The sequence below is a fragment of the Octopus sinensis genome, linkage group LG19 (genome assembly GCF_006345805.1).
Source record: "Octopus sinensis linkage group LG19, ASM634580v1, whole genome shotgun sequence".
Taxonomy (NCBI): domain Eukaryota; kingdom Metazoa; phylum Mollusca; class Cephalopoda; order Octopoda; family Octopodidae; genus Octopus; species Octopus sinensis.
The window spans coordinates 25401918-25419534 of NC_043015.1; the positions used below are offsets into that span (position 1 = coordinate 25401918).

The 17617-nt window shown below is 40.6% G+C and overlaps 1 protein-coding gene across 1 annotated transcript in view; it reads right to left on the reverse strand.

The window, feature by feature from the left end:
• Positions 1-17617, reverse strand: part of LOC115222188 (coiled-coil domain-containing protein 39-like) — a 1476917-nt gene that overhangs the window by 1321151 nt on the left and 138149 nt on the right. The window contains exon 4 of the mRNA XM_029792337.2: positions 1728-1886. Coding sequence (XP_029648197.1) covers positions 1728-1886 — 159 coding nt within the window. The remainder of the gene's footprint in view (positions 1-1727; positions 1887-17617) is intronic.

Genomic DNA, 17617 nt, shown 5'->3' on the forward strand with positions numbered 1-17617 from the left:
TCGTCATCATTGTCACCATCCTCAGCACAATTTGTCTTGCGACCACCACAACGGCCATCACCATCATCACCATCATCGACCTCACCTTTGTCTGTATTACACCACTTGGCAATTTTTCTCGACACCCTCCAATCTGTGAAACACAATCTTCTTTTTCACATTTGGATTATTTTTGATTTGTTTTTATTTTTTTTCCATTTTAAAGAAGACAACCTTCATTGACGATGGAAACAATATTTGCATAAAGGTAAAAAAATATAGAAAAGAGAATGGGGAATTTTAGAATTGTGTGTGTATGTGTGTGTATCGCACAATACACTGTAGATGAGTGAAACTGAAATATAATTAAATATTGTGAAACCTCATTGTGGATTAAATAAAAATGTAAACACATTCCCTGTTACAGATGTCATTAACATTTAATGTCCATATTCTATGTTAGCATGAGTTAAATGGTTCATCAGGAATGGACATGTTTTAGGATTGCATTCTACTCCAATGTCTGCTAGGTATAATTTCTATAACTGGAGGCCCTCACCAATGCCAATCCCATTACGGTGTAATGGGTGCTTTCTTTTGAAAATACTACCACCAGTGAGGTTGCCATGTAGCTTGCAAGGCTAATACCTCTTAACTGGATTGTGTTAAGGTAGAGAGGGGTGTGGTTTTACGCTAAGAGATGAGGGGTTAAAATAATGTGAAAGAAAGCCCAAAGTAGAAAAGGATTCTTGGTGTGGAAGAGTTGCATGGTCACTCTTGTTTATAGAAGAGAAGATTGGGAGGGAGCAGGTGGAGTTGGAAAAAGAGATAAAACAAGTGGTGACGATGTTTCAGGATGAACCTCAAGGTATGAGGTGGGGAAGAAGTGAGTTGGGGAGAGATGGACCAGGTTTGTGGATGGAGGGAATGAGAGATGCTTTCAGGTGGGAAATGAGTGAGTTTGGTGATTGAGGTAAGGGTAAATATATGTTGGCAGCAAGTTAGGGAAGCATGTGGAAAAGAGGGGAGGAGTCACCTGGTGTATTCTCTCATACTTCATTGATTGCCCTTAAAAGGAGATGTATCTGGGGCTTCTTTCACTAATCAACAGAACAGGAAACTGTGGATATCAACCAGCTATGAAATGCTCCAAAAAACATGCCTCCCTGCAGTTATCTTCACATTTCTCTTCTTTTATATGAATATAAACTATGTTATATATATACCTTATTATTTTAATGAAATGAATTCCCCCAAAATACTAGGTATTGAACCAGTATTTCCTTGGATGTAAGCATCCCTTCATGAGGTAAATGCAACCTCTAATCAAATGTGTGTGTGTGTGTGTGTGTGTGTGTGTGTGTGTGTGTGTGTGCTGCTTTGTTGCTGTTATGTTCTGAATTTCAGGTGTTGGTGGTGAGCTTTAAGTAAAGACCAAGTTCCACATTCATTCTGTTTCTGTATTTGGGTTGGTCATGAATGGATTGTCATACATTACTTGGTTGCCCAGTGCTGACTCTATCTGGTCGATTGACTTGTTGGAAATAGCAGTCAATTGTCTCCTTGACTCGTATCTGACTGACCATAACTAGTATGCTTGTAGTCATAGATCTACTTGAAACAAGGTTGTCTGAGGCCTGAAGAACAGCAATGCTAAAGCATGTAGTCCTAGATACTCTATAACAACAACATCAACAACATTAGTAATGAACCATATTAGTAAAAAATGGAAAGGTGTAGCAACTCACATTAACTTTCGATTCGTCCAAACGTTTATATTTCTGAAAAGTCATGAAGTCCTCATCTTTTTCAGCTGTCAATGTCAACCATTCTTCCAGTTTAGTTTTGTTGATGTTTAGAATTGTCCGGAACTTGTCAATCTCCTCACCAAGTTTGAATCTAAGATTCTGAAAAATGAAATGAAATAAACTGAGTGTGCATATCTTGAGAGAAAATTAACCATTGTGAATGTAACATAAAAATTACAAGAGGAGTTTACGGTGAGCTCAATTCCTATATTGAGCTGGACAAAGAACTGATACACCATAAATAGCAAACAATTTCGGACAAGCTTTTTGTCCTTCAAGTAGAAGTTGATGATGACCTTAAAATGGAAGATAGTGACCCTCATCTTTCCAATAATTCTCATTTCACCCCTCTTCAAACTGTTGCCATCATCTTTTCTGACTAGAATGTATTCTACTGTGTATCTTCATAAGTTGTTATTTTGTTGCATTCTTTGTTCTTTTTATTGTTTTATTTTTGTAAAATATTCATCAGCATGCCTTATTACAGAAGCCTAGCACAATGGATTCTGTTAAACAATTTGGTTAACTGAACCAATGAGCTAGGCTTCTGTGAAAAGCCTACAAAACACGGGACTAAATAAAACTGTTTTAGATAATAAATATATGTGACTCCTATTAAGCACATTAATAAATCAATTTTAATCAGCAGCTAGGCTCAGTTGTAGTGAACAAGAATTTTTAGATGACAACATTGAAATCTCAACGATTTCATCTTTGGTGCCTTTTCTTTGACAGACTTTGTCTATAGATAGTGTGCCTGCTAGCTAGTTAGTGCTCATGGTATAGCTAAAGCCAACTCACCTGTCAGTTTTGACTATGGAATCTAATGACTTCAGGCCACTTGTGGCTATTCTCATTGTGGACACACAATAACTGACCATCTTGGTCTTTCCATCGTTTGTCACAATGAAAACATTTTTGTTAACAATGATAAATGTTTAGTATTTGGAACTTGATGTAGACTTTTGTTGTTCTCTCAACGAAACCAAAATATTCTAAGTATTTCTATATGAATATGGAACTATGTACATGTATTATATATAGATATATGTTTATATGTGTAAATGTGAATATTAAATATGTGCAATGTGAGTATAGAGATGTGAGCATAAAGATCTATTTCTGTACCAATTTGAGTATGTATGTGAGTATCCTACAAATGTGTATATGTGTGTGAGTGTATGAAATTGAGTCAATAAAAATGTGTATGTGCATATCAATTATTTTGTTTTTATTTGAGTATTTCCATGGATGTGAATACTGGATGAATATATATATATATATATATATAGTGTGTGTGTGTGTGTACCCATGTGTGCAGTAGAATGAGAATAAGCTAACACCTGTATGTACACATAATTAAACACCTGTGAAAATAGAACTTACTGTCTGAAGAGTCAGCCATTGTGAATGGATGAAGGCACCAAATTTTCTAAAATCAATCCACCTACGCCTCGAATCCATATCCCTACTTTTTTCATTATAGATTAATTGATTTACCCAGAATCAATAGAACAAATGAAGTTTTTCTCAAAACAATTTACATGATAAAACTCTTTCCTGAGATTCCAATGCCCAATATTCTATTATTATGAAATAGCAGCAGCTAATACACCCAAAGCCTTCCCTGTTTGGTATATTCACCCAGGTATGCTAAACAGAAGCTTAACTCCCAGTATTTAATCAAAGCCAAGAATCAAATTCAAACATTTTTCTTGACATCCATCAAGAATTCCTCGTTTCTTCATTGTATAATTATTTTGTAATTGTGTATTTCTCAAAGATATCTTTCAAGTTCTATTTCCTGTGAAAAGATATCTCTCTCTATATAAACGGCAGTTTGTCTGTCTGTGTGTCTGTGTGTCTGTTAGGTTGTACCCTCACCCTGACCAAGGCTTTAAACCAATTCTGATGAAACTTGACACACACATAGCCCAATGTCATAATTCAAAACTAACGCAGCAAAAATTTTGAAAAGTTCCCCCAGTTCTGAAAAAAGTCGATAAATTCGACATGGGGTCGTGAATCTAAGCTTTTTATATGCAACACATTTTCTGTTGCAGTTTTCGCAACTTGTAATCGATTTTCACCAAACTCATGGTGAAGCTTAATGTTTCCCTAAGAAACTTAATTCTGATGTTAGCTTTCCATGCAATACCTTACCATCAGAAAAAATCGATAAAATCATGCCATTTTGGGAAATCGCATTCAAATTCAAGATGACATATTTTCGACAATATCTTTCACAAATTGGCAGGAATTTTTTTTTAAATTCACAGTGAGCATCATGTCTGCTCCAAGGAGCTATATGGCCCTTTTTATTCCAATAGGATACTTTATTACTGGAAAAAATCGGTTAATTAAATCATATGTGGCACACATAGCAAACCGATTTGTGTATTAAACACAAACCACAGACTGTCTAGGGGACGCAACTCGACCTTTTTAACTCTTGGAACACGTGGGGTAAGTATCCCAAAATGTATAAAAATGTATAAAAACGGCAAAAAGCGGGCAGCAATGTGAGTGACAACAACGGAAAAGTCAAAAGTGACCAAACTGAACAAATAAATGGAAAAGGTTTTTTGGTGCACACAACAAAAGCAGTTTATAATAAACCAAGAATTTGCAAGTAGCGTCCGAGGGCCCTTAGGGTACGTCAAAAATTTAAGGTAAAACGTTTAAGGTGGTAGTTATAAAGAAAGTTTAAACAAAAAAAGTATTCGAATAACTTGCGGCTGCAGCAGCTATTAACAGCGGTGTTGGGGGTAAAGTCTCGAATTTAATTTCTTCCTGGTAGGAACTGGTTGGGTTGAATTATCGATAGCTGTTTGATAGTTATTTGGGAGTGAAGAGAAGACATTGCAACCTACACATGCGCCTTCGTTCCCTAGAGGGAAAGGACTAGATTGGGATTAGTCGTTGCCTACTAGGGGCTTTTACATACCCAGGCAACGCCGGGCTATGCTGCTAGTATATATATATATATATATATATATATATATATATATATATATATATATACATACATATATATATATACATACACACATACATATGTGTTTTGGACAATAAACTTTACTTGCGAAGACCTACTGAGGCAAGTGAAATCAAATCAAAATTGCTGACATGGCTGATGAGAGTACCACCTGATTGGCACTCATCCCAGTGGAATGCTAAAAGCACAGCCGAGCGTGATCGTTGCCAGGGCCACGGATTGGCTCCTGTGCTGGTGGCACATAAAAAGAAACATTCAAGCATGATCATTGCCAGTATTTTGTTACTGACACATGCTGGTGGCACATGAAAAACATTTGAGCGTGGTTGTTGCCAGTGTGACTGGACTGGCTCCCATGCAGGTAGCATGTAAAAAACACCTTTTGAGTGTGGTCGTTGCCAGAACTGCCTGACTGGCCCTCGTGCTGGTGGCATGTAAAAGTAACCACTACACTCTCGGAGTGGTTGGCGTTAGGAAGGGCATCCATCTGTAGAAACTTTGCCAGATAAGATTAAGCCTGCTGAAGCTTTCTGGCTCACGAGTCCTCAGTCAAACCGTCCAACCTATGCCAGCATGGAAAGCGGATGTTAAATGACAATGATGATGATGAAGACAAGACATACACACACACATTAACTATTTTTACTTGCTCTTCTCATTGCCCAAAGATCAAAACTGAAAATTTTGAGTAATGTTTAATGAAGTTTACAATTTCCAATTTCCAGTAAATATGACAAAACCAGCTCTTGTAATGAGTTCTTTTCTTACTAAGACTGATTTATGATATACATACATATATACATACGTATGTATATATACAAATATATATACACTCACACATATACATATATGTATACACACATATCTATTTGCATACATATATACATACACAAATATATATACATACACACAAACACACACACACAAATACACATAATATTATTCTGAAGTTATCTGACAACGGTTGCAACAACATGTGTTGTGGTAGTTATGGACAGCTTATTGTGGTAGGAATGATGAGCCTAACAAATGAGATGGCAGAGGACCAAGATATGTGGCACATTACTGTACTCAAGAAGGTCCGTCCACAACAACGAAAGTGATATCCTAAGACCAAAGTGCAGTATAAAAATTAAGCATTGGTGTGGGTGCTGGTGCTATGTAAAAAGCACTGGTGATGGTGTCATGTAAAAAGCGCCCAGTACACTCTATAAAGTGGTTGGTATAAGGAAGGACATCCAGTCGTAGAAACCATGCCAGAACAAACTATGGAATCTGGTGTTGCTCTTGGCCTTGCCATTTCCTGTTAAGCTGTCCAACCCATGCCAGCATGGAAAAATGGACGTTAAATTATGATAATGATGTTGATGAATGTTCTAAAATTATCAAGTTGCTGTTTGGGACGTGAAAATCTGATGGAAGGTTTGAATTTAGATAATTTTAAAATAGGAATTTTTGTGTCATGGGATTCTCTCTCTTTTACTCTTTTACTTGTTTCAGTCATGTGACTGTGGCTATGCTGGAGCACTGCCTTTAGTCGATCAAATCGACCTCAGGACTTATTCTTTGTAAGCCTAGTACTTATTTTATCGGTCTCTTTTTTGCCGAACCGCTAATGTTACGGGGATGTAAACACACCAGCATCGGTTGTCAAGTGATGTTGGGGGGACAAACACAGACACACAAACACACACACACACACACACACATATATATATATATATACATATATACGATGTGCTTCTTTCAGTTTCCATCTACCAAATCCACTCACAAGGCTTTGGTCGGTCCGAGGCTATAGTAGAAGACACTTACCCAAGGTGCCACGCAGTGGGACTGAACCTGGAACCATGTGGTTCGTAAGCAAGCTACTTAACACACAGCCACAGGACTAGGGATGATAAAAGATGAACCCTTTTCATAGTAGTTGTAGTAGTGATATTAACAGTGGTAGTCATGGTTGGTGGCTCTTTAAGGCAATATTGGTGGTGGTGGTACTGGCGGCAGCAGTAGAGGTAGTTGTTGTTGCTGAGATAGTAGTTGTGTATATAACATTATAGTGACAGAGGTGGTGGCAGTAGGGGTGGTGGTGGCAGTAGGGGTGGAGGTGGCAGTAGTTGTGGCGATGACAGAGGTGGCAGTTGTGGTGGTGGTGGTGGTGGAGGTTTAGCTAACAATATGTGCATATGTTTTGCTGTTGGTATGGGTTGGTACCGGAAATGGTAAGCAATGAGGAATTGGTTAAGGAAACTTCTTCAATACACAAAACAATGAACCATGTGTAAGATACCAATTTCAAAAATGTTCCAGTCATATAAATAGTGAAATTTAATAAAACTGTCACTTTTCTCGGTAAAAATATCAGCTGGAGGAGAGCTTTCAATGGAAATCTCAACTGGAAACAATATCTGAGACAATATAGGAATATTATAAAATGCTACAGAGTCTGTTGTTGAAGGAATGGTAAAGGGTGTTTGGTGATGGTGAGAGTGGGAGGGAGGGAGAGAGGAAAAATGGGGAGGAGAAGGAGAAGAAAAAGGCAAAAGGGGAAATGGGGAAGGGGTTGCAGAGGGAGGGGATGGGTATAGAAGGAGAGGGGTGGGCGAGGAAGAACAAGCTAAAAAATTCATTTCTATCAAGACACTGGAAAAGGTGGTGATGAAGGTGGGGGTGGGGGTGTTGGCAAAGAAGAAAAGGAAGAAATGAATAAAAAGAAAATAACACTGAAAGGAAGAGAGGAAAGGAAGAATGAGGGAAAAGATAAGAAATGAAAAGAAAAAAAAACAGGAAGGAATAAATAAATAAATATTCTTCAAGACAATAAAGGGGTGGAAAGGAAAATAGGGGAGGGGAAGAAATATAGATAAATAAATAAATAATTCTTATCATGACAATAAAAGAGAAAACAAAATTCTAGAAAGGAAAAAAAAACAACATCAATATCTAATTTTCCTTCAAAGTTGTTTTTTTTTAATTCTGTTAAATTTGTAAAAAAATTTTATTTCATACTTTATATTTATATTTTATATATTTTATTTCTTTACAATGTATTTTTTATGAAACTTGAAATCTATTGAAAGAACTGCTAATGGTTCCGTTAGTGTTTTTGTAACCCTGATCGACTGACAACCAATGATAGGTTCCACTCAAAGCTACAACATGTTTACCAGTCAATGACTCACTTGAGAGTAACACACATTTTATTGCGTTTCTTTTCTAATTATTTATACATATATATTTTTAAATTTTGATAGTTTCTTTTGTTAAAGCAATCTTTTCAATCGTGTGGTTTCAGATTCAATCAAACTGTGTGGTACCTTGGGCAAGTGCCTTATTTTATAGCCCTGGGCAGACCAAAATCTTGTGTGGACTTGGAAGATGGAGAATGAAAGAAACTTATCTGGTTGTTACACACTGTCTTCAGACCAAGATGATTTTCAAATAATTTATTTTAATGGATAAAATAAAAATGGAAAAATGGTGGAATCGTTTTATTTATTGGATTCGCATTTGTTAGGAAAAAGAAGGATATGTATGGAGGAATTAGGATTTAGTAGGATACCATACTAGAATGGCAAGGCCAGTTTTCAACATTATGGGGTTTTTATTTTACCAAGCAGCGTTCCTTATGAAAAGAGCAAAATGGAAGAAAATAATTCCTGGCTGATCTCTTCCTTTGAAACTAAAATACTTCCTTACATGAATCCATGAAAAAGCCAACCCCATGATTGTTGCAAATACAAAATTTATTTGTTCAATTAGTTTTCATTTACACACACACACACACACACACACACACACACACAATGTTGCCAAGGTCAAATTTGCCTTTCAGAGTTACTAAAGTAAAAGTACCAGTCAGGTGCCAGAATTGATGTAATCAAATGACTTTTACCCTAAAATCGCTGTCTTTGTGCCAAGACAATGCACAGAAACAACAAATAAACAGGCAGACAGACAGGTAGGTAGGTAGATATAAAGAGATAGAAAGAGAGAGAGAGAGAGAGAGAGAAGAGAGAGAGAGAGAGAGAGAGAGAGAGAGAGAGAGAGAGAGATAGGAGTGTGTGTGTGTGTGTTTGTAAAATTAAATGCTTACCACAGTTAGTCGCCACACAGTTAGTGAAGTTATGTCAATGCCAAACCGATTTTAGACAAGGCTGTGTATAAATTCAGAAGAGATGTCTTGCAAATAATTATTGAAGCATCAGGACAGCCCAGTAAATTATGATGTCATAATAGAAATGTATCAGAAGTTTTAAAATGTAGAATATAGAGCAAAAGGGATAAAAATATCAAATATATTATCCTATTCTCCATTTTGATATTCTGCCTTGAAATTCTGATTGCAATGACATCACAATACTATAATCACACACACACACACACACACACACACAACACACACACACACACACACACACACACACACACACACACACAGTAATTTGACAGCTTTAATGTGGCTACTTGTCCTGATAGAAATAACAGGCAAGTTTCCTTCAAATCATCCAGAAGAACATGATAATGATGTAAGCAGAACAAAGGAGGGGTGGGAAGTCGATTATATCGACCCCAGAACATGGTGATTGCTACTTCATTTTAGGAAGATGAAAACAAAGTTAACCTGGGCAGGATTGGAATTCAAAATGTTGAATTGTAACTAATTACCATGTGTCATTTCATCTGACACCCAACACCAGCCCCACAAGGTCACTACTTTAATAGTAGTAGTGGCAGAGCTGCAGCAGCAGCAGCAGTAGTAGTAATATTAGTAAGAAACATTCTTATAGTTTTGAGGGGAGGGGGAAGAGCCCTAGCATTTAAATGGTGCTTATTAACCTTGGAGATATGAAAGGCAAAGTTGATTTCAGCAGGGTTTGATGATGATAATAAAGACTAACTAGAAGTTAGGAAGTAAAGAGACCAGATATGATCACTAACAACAAATCGACTCCAGAACTTTTGACTAAGTTTGACACTTATTCGATAGGTCACTTTTGCTGAGCAGTTAAAAGGGCATAAACAAACCAACACTGGTTGCCAAGCAGGAGAGAGAGGCAAACACATATACCACATGGTTTCTACCAAATTCACTGACAAGGAATTGGTCAGGCCAGGGCTGTAGTAGAAGACATTTGCTCAATGTGTTGCTCAGAAGGAGTGATCCTGATTCCACACAGTTGCAAAGCAACCTTCTTAACCACGCAACCATGTGACAAAGCAAATGCAAAATTAATTTTCTGCTCCAAAGAAAAAAATGCTGAACATTGTTAAAGCAACTAAATGAGGAATGATGCTGCCGGTATAGAGAGGAACTATTCAGTACAGACAATTACAAGAGGTTCTCCTGAGAAAGCATCTGAGCTCATGAACTACGAAACAGAAGAAACAAAAAACCTTTAACTAAACAACCATTTTACCTCTATACATAAAATTAGCAAATCATTAATTACAAATTTTACAAAAGTTAAAGAGAAAACTAAATTAACGTAGTAAGAAGCAACAAACAAACTTAAACTATAATGAAGCAACTTCACACAGAAATAAAAAAAAGGAGAAAAAAGACATGTTTTTAGGAACAGAGCGACTTAATTGTTCATAACTGTCAAATTGATTTCTTTATGAAATAGAGAGATATTAAAGGCCAACACTTCAAATTGATTTTACACAAACAGTCACAGCCAAAAGAAATAATTAGGTTTTAGTTTCAAATTATCAACTTGTTAACCATCAAGTTAAATCAATAGAAATAAATATAAATAAATAACATACAGCATACATACACATATTTATTTATATATATAAACATGTGTACACACAACATATATATTCAACCCATGCCAGCATGGAAAATGGATGTAAAACGATGATGCTGATAGAGAGGGAGATATGCACAAGTATATATATACATACATATATATATATATATATACATACATACATACATACATACACATATATATATATATATATATAATAATAATAATAATAATGTTCGTCCTTCGGTTCGAAGATGACCAACTGACATCATCTGATGGAACTGCCGCCATGAGACCGGAGGTGGCTGGTGAGGCCAATCCGGGCAAGGAAGCCCCTCCCACAGGTGGGGCAGAAGTGGGTAGGGGCAGTGCTACTGGTGCAGGCAGCTCTGACTTTACGCATCTGACGTTTCTGCTCCGCTGACCGAATCCGTCCCTCCTCGGCTGTCCCTGCTCCCACGGTGATTGCGCTGCGCCAGGATGAGCGGTTGGCAGCAAGTGTCTCCCAGGTCTCTGTTCCGATGGAGTAGTCTTTGAGAGAGACCTTGAGACTATCCTTGTAGCGCTTTTTCTGCCCTCCGACTTTGTGCCTGCCCTGGCCGAGTTCACCGTAGAAGAGCTGTTTTGGGATGCGAGTGTCGGACATGCGGGAGACGTGGCCCGCCCATCTCAGCTGGGCCTTGCGCATGATTGTGATGGTGCTAGGGAGATCTGCCTGCTTCAGAACTTCCGCGTCTGGGACTTTGTCCTGCCAGCGGATGTGAAGTTAGATTCCGAAGACACCTGAGATGGAAGTGGTTTATCTGGCGCTCGTGCCTTCAGTAAGCAGTCCACGTCTCGCAGCCGTATAGTAGGGTGGTAAGCACGACTGCCCGGTAGACTTTCTTTCGCAGGCTCCCAAACGACTGCCCGGTAGACTTTCTTTCGCAGTCTCCCAAACGCGCTGCTTGCCTTGGAGATTCTGTTGATGGTTTCAGCATCTATGTTGGCATTGCAGGAGAGAGTGCTGCCCAGGTAGGTGAAGTTTTCCACCACTCGTAGGATCCGTCCGTTCACCCTTATCTGAGGCTCATGGTATTGTTTGCCGGGGGCTGGCTGAAACATCACTTCAGTTTTCTTTGCACTGATGGTGAGACCGAAGTTGTCACAGGCTGATGAGAACCTGTCCATCTCGAGCTGCATCTCCTGCTCATCGATTGCATTAAGGGCGCAGTCGTCAGCAAAGAGAAAGTCTCTGACGACTGTCTCCCTCACCTTTGTGACAGCCTGCAATCTCCTGGAGTTGAAAAGTTTCCCGTCTGTCCTGTACTTGATGTTGATACCGGACTTGCAGTCCCTAAAGGCGTCGGACATCATTGCCGAGAACATGATGCTGAACAGTGTTGGGGCCAGGACGCAGCCCTGCCTGACTCCGTTGGTCACCTGGAAGGCTTCAGATGAGTCGCCGTCTTCAAGGATTCTGGCTGTCATTCCGTCGTGGAACTGGCGGACAATTGCAATAAATTTGCTGGGGCAACCAAATTTTCCCATGACCTTCCATAGTCCCTCCCGACTGACTGTATCAAAGGCCTTGGTGAGGTCAACAAAGGTCATGCAGAGGTCAAGGTGCTGCTCCATGCATTTCTCCTGGAGCTGGCGGGCGGCGAATATCATGTCAGTGGTCCCTCGACCCGCACGGAAGCCACACTGGCTCTCAGGGAGAAGGCCTTGCTCCAAGTGTTCCAGAAGGCGGTCAAGCAGGACCCGGGCCAGGATCTTGCCTGCTATGGACAAGAGGGAAATACCTCGGTGGTTGTCGCAGGACTGCCGATCTCCTTTCCGCTTATAAATGTGAACGATTGTTGCATCCCGGAAATCTTGAGGGAGTTGTTCCCTGTCCCACATCGACTGGAACAGGTTGGTGAGCTGACTGATCATGGTGGGGCCGCCCGACTTGAACACCTCTGCAGGGATGGCGTCAGAGCCTGGAGCTTTGCCAGTGGACATTTTTTGATGGCTCTGCTCACTTCCTCGACTGCAGGGGGAACAGCCAACTCGTGGTTTGTCGGCACCTGGGGGAGTCGTGTGATGGCTTCCTCGTTGATCTGGGCTGGTCGGTTGAGCACGATGTTGAAGTGCTCCGCCCATCTCTCCAGGATCAGCCTCTTGTTAGTCAGGAGTGAGGTTCCATCTGAGCTGAGCAGGGGGGTTGATCCAAAGGAGAACTGCGGTCCATAGACAGCTTTCAGCGCCTCGTAGAATTTCTTGGTGTCGTGTTTGTCTGCGTATCCCTGAATCTCATCCGCCTTGGCGCTTAACCATGCATCTTGCATGAGGCGGAGTTTAGCCTGGACTGTGCTGCGAATGTTGTTGAAAGCGGCCTTCTTTGCCGTGCAGGTGGTGTCATTTTGGTGAGCCCGCAGCAGACGGCGTTTCTCTTCCAGGAGCTTTTGGATTTCCTGGTCGTTTTCGTCGAACCAGTCCTGGTGGTTCCTCGTAATTGGCCCAGAGTTTCAAGGGCGATGGAATGAACCGTGTCCCTGAATGATTCCCACTGCTCATCGATGCTGGACTGGTCACTCCGAATGTCCAACAGCTTACTGTCCATACGTGACTGGAGATCTTGTGCAGTCAGCTGGTTCTTTAATTTCGTGATGTTAAGCTTCCTCGTCACTTTCTGACCCTGTGGTCTTCTCTTAGGTCGGATGTAGAAATCCATCCTGGAGATGATGAGGCGATGGTCCGTCCAGCAGTCAGCTCTGCACATGGCTTTGACCAGTCTCACGTCCCGCCTGTCTTTCGCCCTGACGATGACGTAATCTATCAGATGCCAGTGTTTGGAGCGTGGATGCATCCATGATGTCTTGTTGCGTGTTGGCAGACGGAACAAGGTGTTGGCGATGGTAAGATCATGAGAGGCACACACACGCAGGAGGAGCTGTCCGTTGCTGTTGCACTTTCCGATTCCTTGCTTTCCCAGTACGCGATGCCAGGCTTGGTGGTCAGTCCCGACACGGGCGTTAAAATCCCCAAGGAGGATGAGCTTCCCAGGCTGGGCTGACGTGATGAGGGAGTCAAGTTCCTCATAGAACCTGTCCTTAACTTCTTCAGGGTTGGTCATGGTGGGGGCGTAAGCACTGATGATGGTCGCACTAGTCTTGTTTCCAAGTGGGAGCTGCATCTTCATCAGCCGATCGTTGATACCCTCGGGGGGGCTTTCCAGTTTCCGCACGTGTACTGACTTAATGGCAAAACCAACACCAGCCTCACGACGCTCTTCGCTGCTGCGACCACTCCAAAAGAAAGTGTAGCCGCTGCCTGTCTCTGTCAGCTGGCCTTTGTCCGCAAGGCGGGTCTCGCTCAGTGCTGCAATATCGACACTGTATCGGCTCAGTTCTCTGGCCACCAGGGCAGTTCGTCTCTCTGGTCTGTCCGCTTTGGTGTTGTCAAGCAGAGTTCTCACGTTCCAAGTTGCGAAAGTGAGCACCTTTGTTTGTTTTCTTCTTTCTTTGTTTCGACCGCTTGGAAAGGATCCCCGCCAGCCGCGGTTTGCTGACCAGGGTGAGGTGAGGCAGGCTATGTTTAGGGCAACCTTTTCTAGCCCCGTCCTCATGCTGGGGAGGCGAGCAGAGCAATCCTGAAGAGGGCTGCTCGGTCACTCAGGAGGCTGCCGGACTCCACTGCTGCCTTAGTTCAGTGAGGGGCGACCACATGTCCTGAGCCGCCTGTGTGTGGGTTCACGACTGCAGCTCCCAGTGTATCCTCACCTGCTACTTCGCCGTTTCCCCATCGCCACAGGACTTTGGGATGGTGTCATGGCGTCATGATGTCATGACATGCGCGTGACTTGGATTATAGTGAGGGTGACTTGCGCAGGATCAGCCTCACTCTCTCGTCCTGGTGCGCCGGATCCAGTGGCAAGACAAAGTCAAGACGACTGGGGGTAGACCAAGATGCAGGAGCTGCCGGAAGGTGGCACGCATGGCGCAATCCAACCGCCTTAGGGGCTCCACTCCGGATTTTGGATGGCCATTGACTCATGAGAGAGTTCCTCTGCCCTTTGACAGGTTTTGTTTTTAGTCCTGCTGGGTGTCCAAATCACCCTCTTCACCAAGAAATCTTGGTGGGGTTGCCAGTTTAGTCGCCAACGACCCGACCATGTAACAGGTTGTACTGGGTTACATGTTACCAGTAGCTCCAAGCGGAGACCTGACATGAATATATATATATATATATATACACATACATACATACACACATACTTTAATTATATACTCACATATGTATGTATATTATATATAATATTCACATACATATACATATAGATGCTCAAGTACATGCACGACACACAACCAAAACCTGAGCTCAGCAGTGGGTTTCTTCCTACGCCCCAGAATCCAGTGTAGTACGACAAAGAACATCAACATTAGGATAGGCAAGGGTGCAGAATACAACCCAAATAATAGAAACAATAATGATACACAGAAATCAAGTAGTGAAGGCTTTAAAACATAGCAAAAGGCCCCAAGAATTACATGGCAATCGTAATAAAATGATACAATCTTACACTTCACCTCATCAGTATTTCACAATAAATACAACAGCAGAGGTTGGAAGCACCAAATAAATACACTTTTTTGTGAGACTAATTAATAACTTCACACATGGCACATTATAGCAAGGGACCAAAAGAAAAAAAGACCTATTATGAAGGTTCAAAGATACAGCTCTCTTCAAACTTAAATAGGTGCAACCCTGGAAAGAAGAAGAAAAGTAGAAGAATACTGACAACACCATTAGCAGAGGGTCATTAATCGTTTGGGTTTAAAATAAGGGGAGGTTTTAAGGACACAGGGACAGATAAACTGTCTTTACATCTAGATAAAACACACACGTACATATAGGTGTTTTTTTGTCACTCTAGTTACATTTAGTGAGAATTATAACTCTCCTTTCTGGTGAAACATTGCAACCTGCTTACTGTTTAAATTAATTTTGTGTGTGTGTGTGTATATATATATATATATACTAGCAGCATAGCCCGGCGTTGACCGGGTATGTAAGAGCCTCTAGTAGGCAACTACTAATCCCAATCTAGTCCTTTCCCTCTAGGGAACGAAGGCGCATGTGTAGGTTGCAATGTCTTCTCTTCACTCCCAAATAACTATCAAACAGCTATCGATAATTCAACCCAACCAGTTCCTACCAGGAAGAAATTAAATTCGAGACTTTACCCCCAACACCGCTGTTAATAGCTGCTGCAGCCGCAAGTTATTCGAATACTTTTTTTGTTTAAACTTTCTTTATAACTACCACCTTAAACGTTTTACCTTAAATTTTTGACGTACCCTAAGGGCCCTCGGACGCTACTTGCAAATTCTTGGTTTATTATAAACTGCTTTTGTTGTGTGCACCAAAAAACCTTTTCCATTTATTTGTTCAGTTTGGTCACTTTTGACTTTTCCGTTGTTGTCACTCACATTGCTGCCCGCTTTTTGCCGTTTTTGTACATTTTTATACATTTTGGGATACTTACCCCACGTGTTCCAAGAGTTAAAAAGGTCGAGTTGCGTCCCCTAGACAGTCTGTGGTTTGTGTTTAATACACAAATCGGTTTGCTATGTGTGCCACATATGATTTAATTAACCGATTTTTTCCAGTAATAAAGTATCCTATTGGAATAAAAAGGGCCATATAGCTCCTTGGAGCAGACATGATGCTCACTGTGAATTTAAAAAAAAATTCCTGCCAATTTGTGAAAGATATTGTCGAAAATATGTCATCTTGAATTTGAATGCGATTTCCCAAAATGGCATGATTTTATCGATTTTTTCTGATGGTAAGGTATTGCATGGAAAGCTAACGTCAGAATTAAGTTTCTTAGGGAAACATTAAGCTTCACCATGAGTTTGGTGAAAATCGATTACAAGTTGCGAAAACTGCAACAGAAAATGTGTTGCATATAAAAAGCTTAGATTCACGACCCCATGTCGAATTTATCGACTTTTTTCAGAACTGGGGGAACTTTTCAAAATTTTTGCTGCGTTAGTTTTGAATTATGACATTGGGCTATGTGTGTGTCAAGTTTCATCAGAATCGGCTGAAAGCCTTGGTCAGGGTGAGGGTACAACCTGACAGACACACAGACACACAGACAGACAAACTGCCGTTTATATATATATATATATATATATATATATATATATAAATTGAATGGAGACAAGAAGTGGAACGAACTGACAAATCGAAACGAACCTGACGCGGGGCGCTGTAATTATCACATTATATATATATATAGTTGTGTGTCTGTGTACATGCACACACATACAAACATTTATGTACATATAAATTGAGATGAACTCATAAGCATCTGTCTGTCCATCTAACTACCTATCTATATAAATACACACACACACACACGTGTTGTGTGTGTGTGTGTGTGTGTGTATACAAGGTCTGATCAAAAAAGTATTGAGATTGGTGCTATGAAAAGAAAACTAGAACACAGCATTGGATCCCCTCTGAATTTGTCCCCTGTCTGAAGCCACACACTTTATCCAGAATTGTTTCTATTGATGGAAATATTTCTGGAATACCTCTCTTGGGAGAGTGAAAAGCTGTCTCTTGGATTTCCTCAAAGTCTTGAAATCTTAAAGCCTTGATTTAGGGTCAAAGCCATAGACCTATGGTTCATCACCTGGTATGAATGTTTTCAAAAATCTTTCATCTTCAACAGAATCAAGGAGATCCTGTGTAGCAGAAACCCAATCTTCTTTTTGAGATGACCCTACACAACACACTTTACTTCCAAGCATTGATGTAAACAACAGAAGGGACCAAGGATGCTATAACTTCATGTTGATGCACAACAGAGTGCAAGGTCGATCTTCGCCAAGCAACTTCACACATGCATACTCGAACTCTGTTACCAATAACAACACTCCCAATACCTTTTGATCAGACCTTTCACATATATATGTATGTATATATAAGAGCTCCGCTCGAAACGTTAAACCCTCCTTCTTTCCTGAGCGTCCAATAATACTATATTTGTTCCATGTCCTCGCGTTGTTGTTTTTTGTGCTTTCATGTTT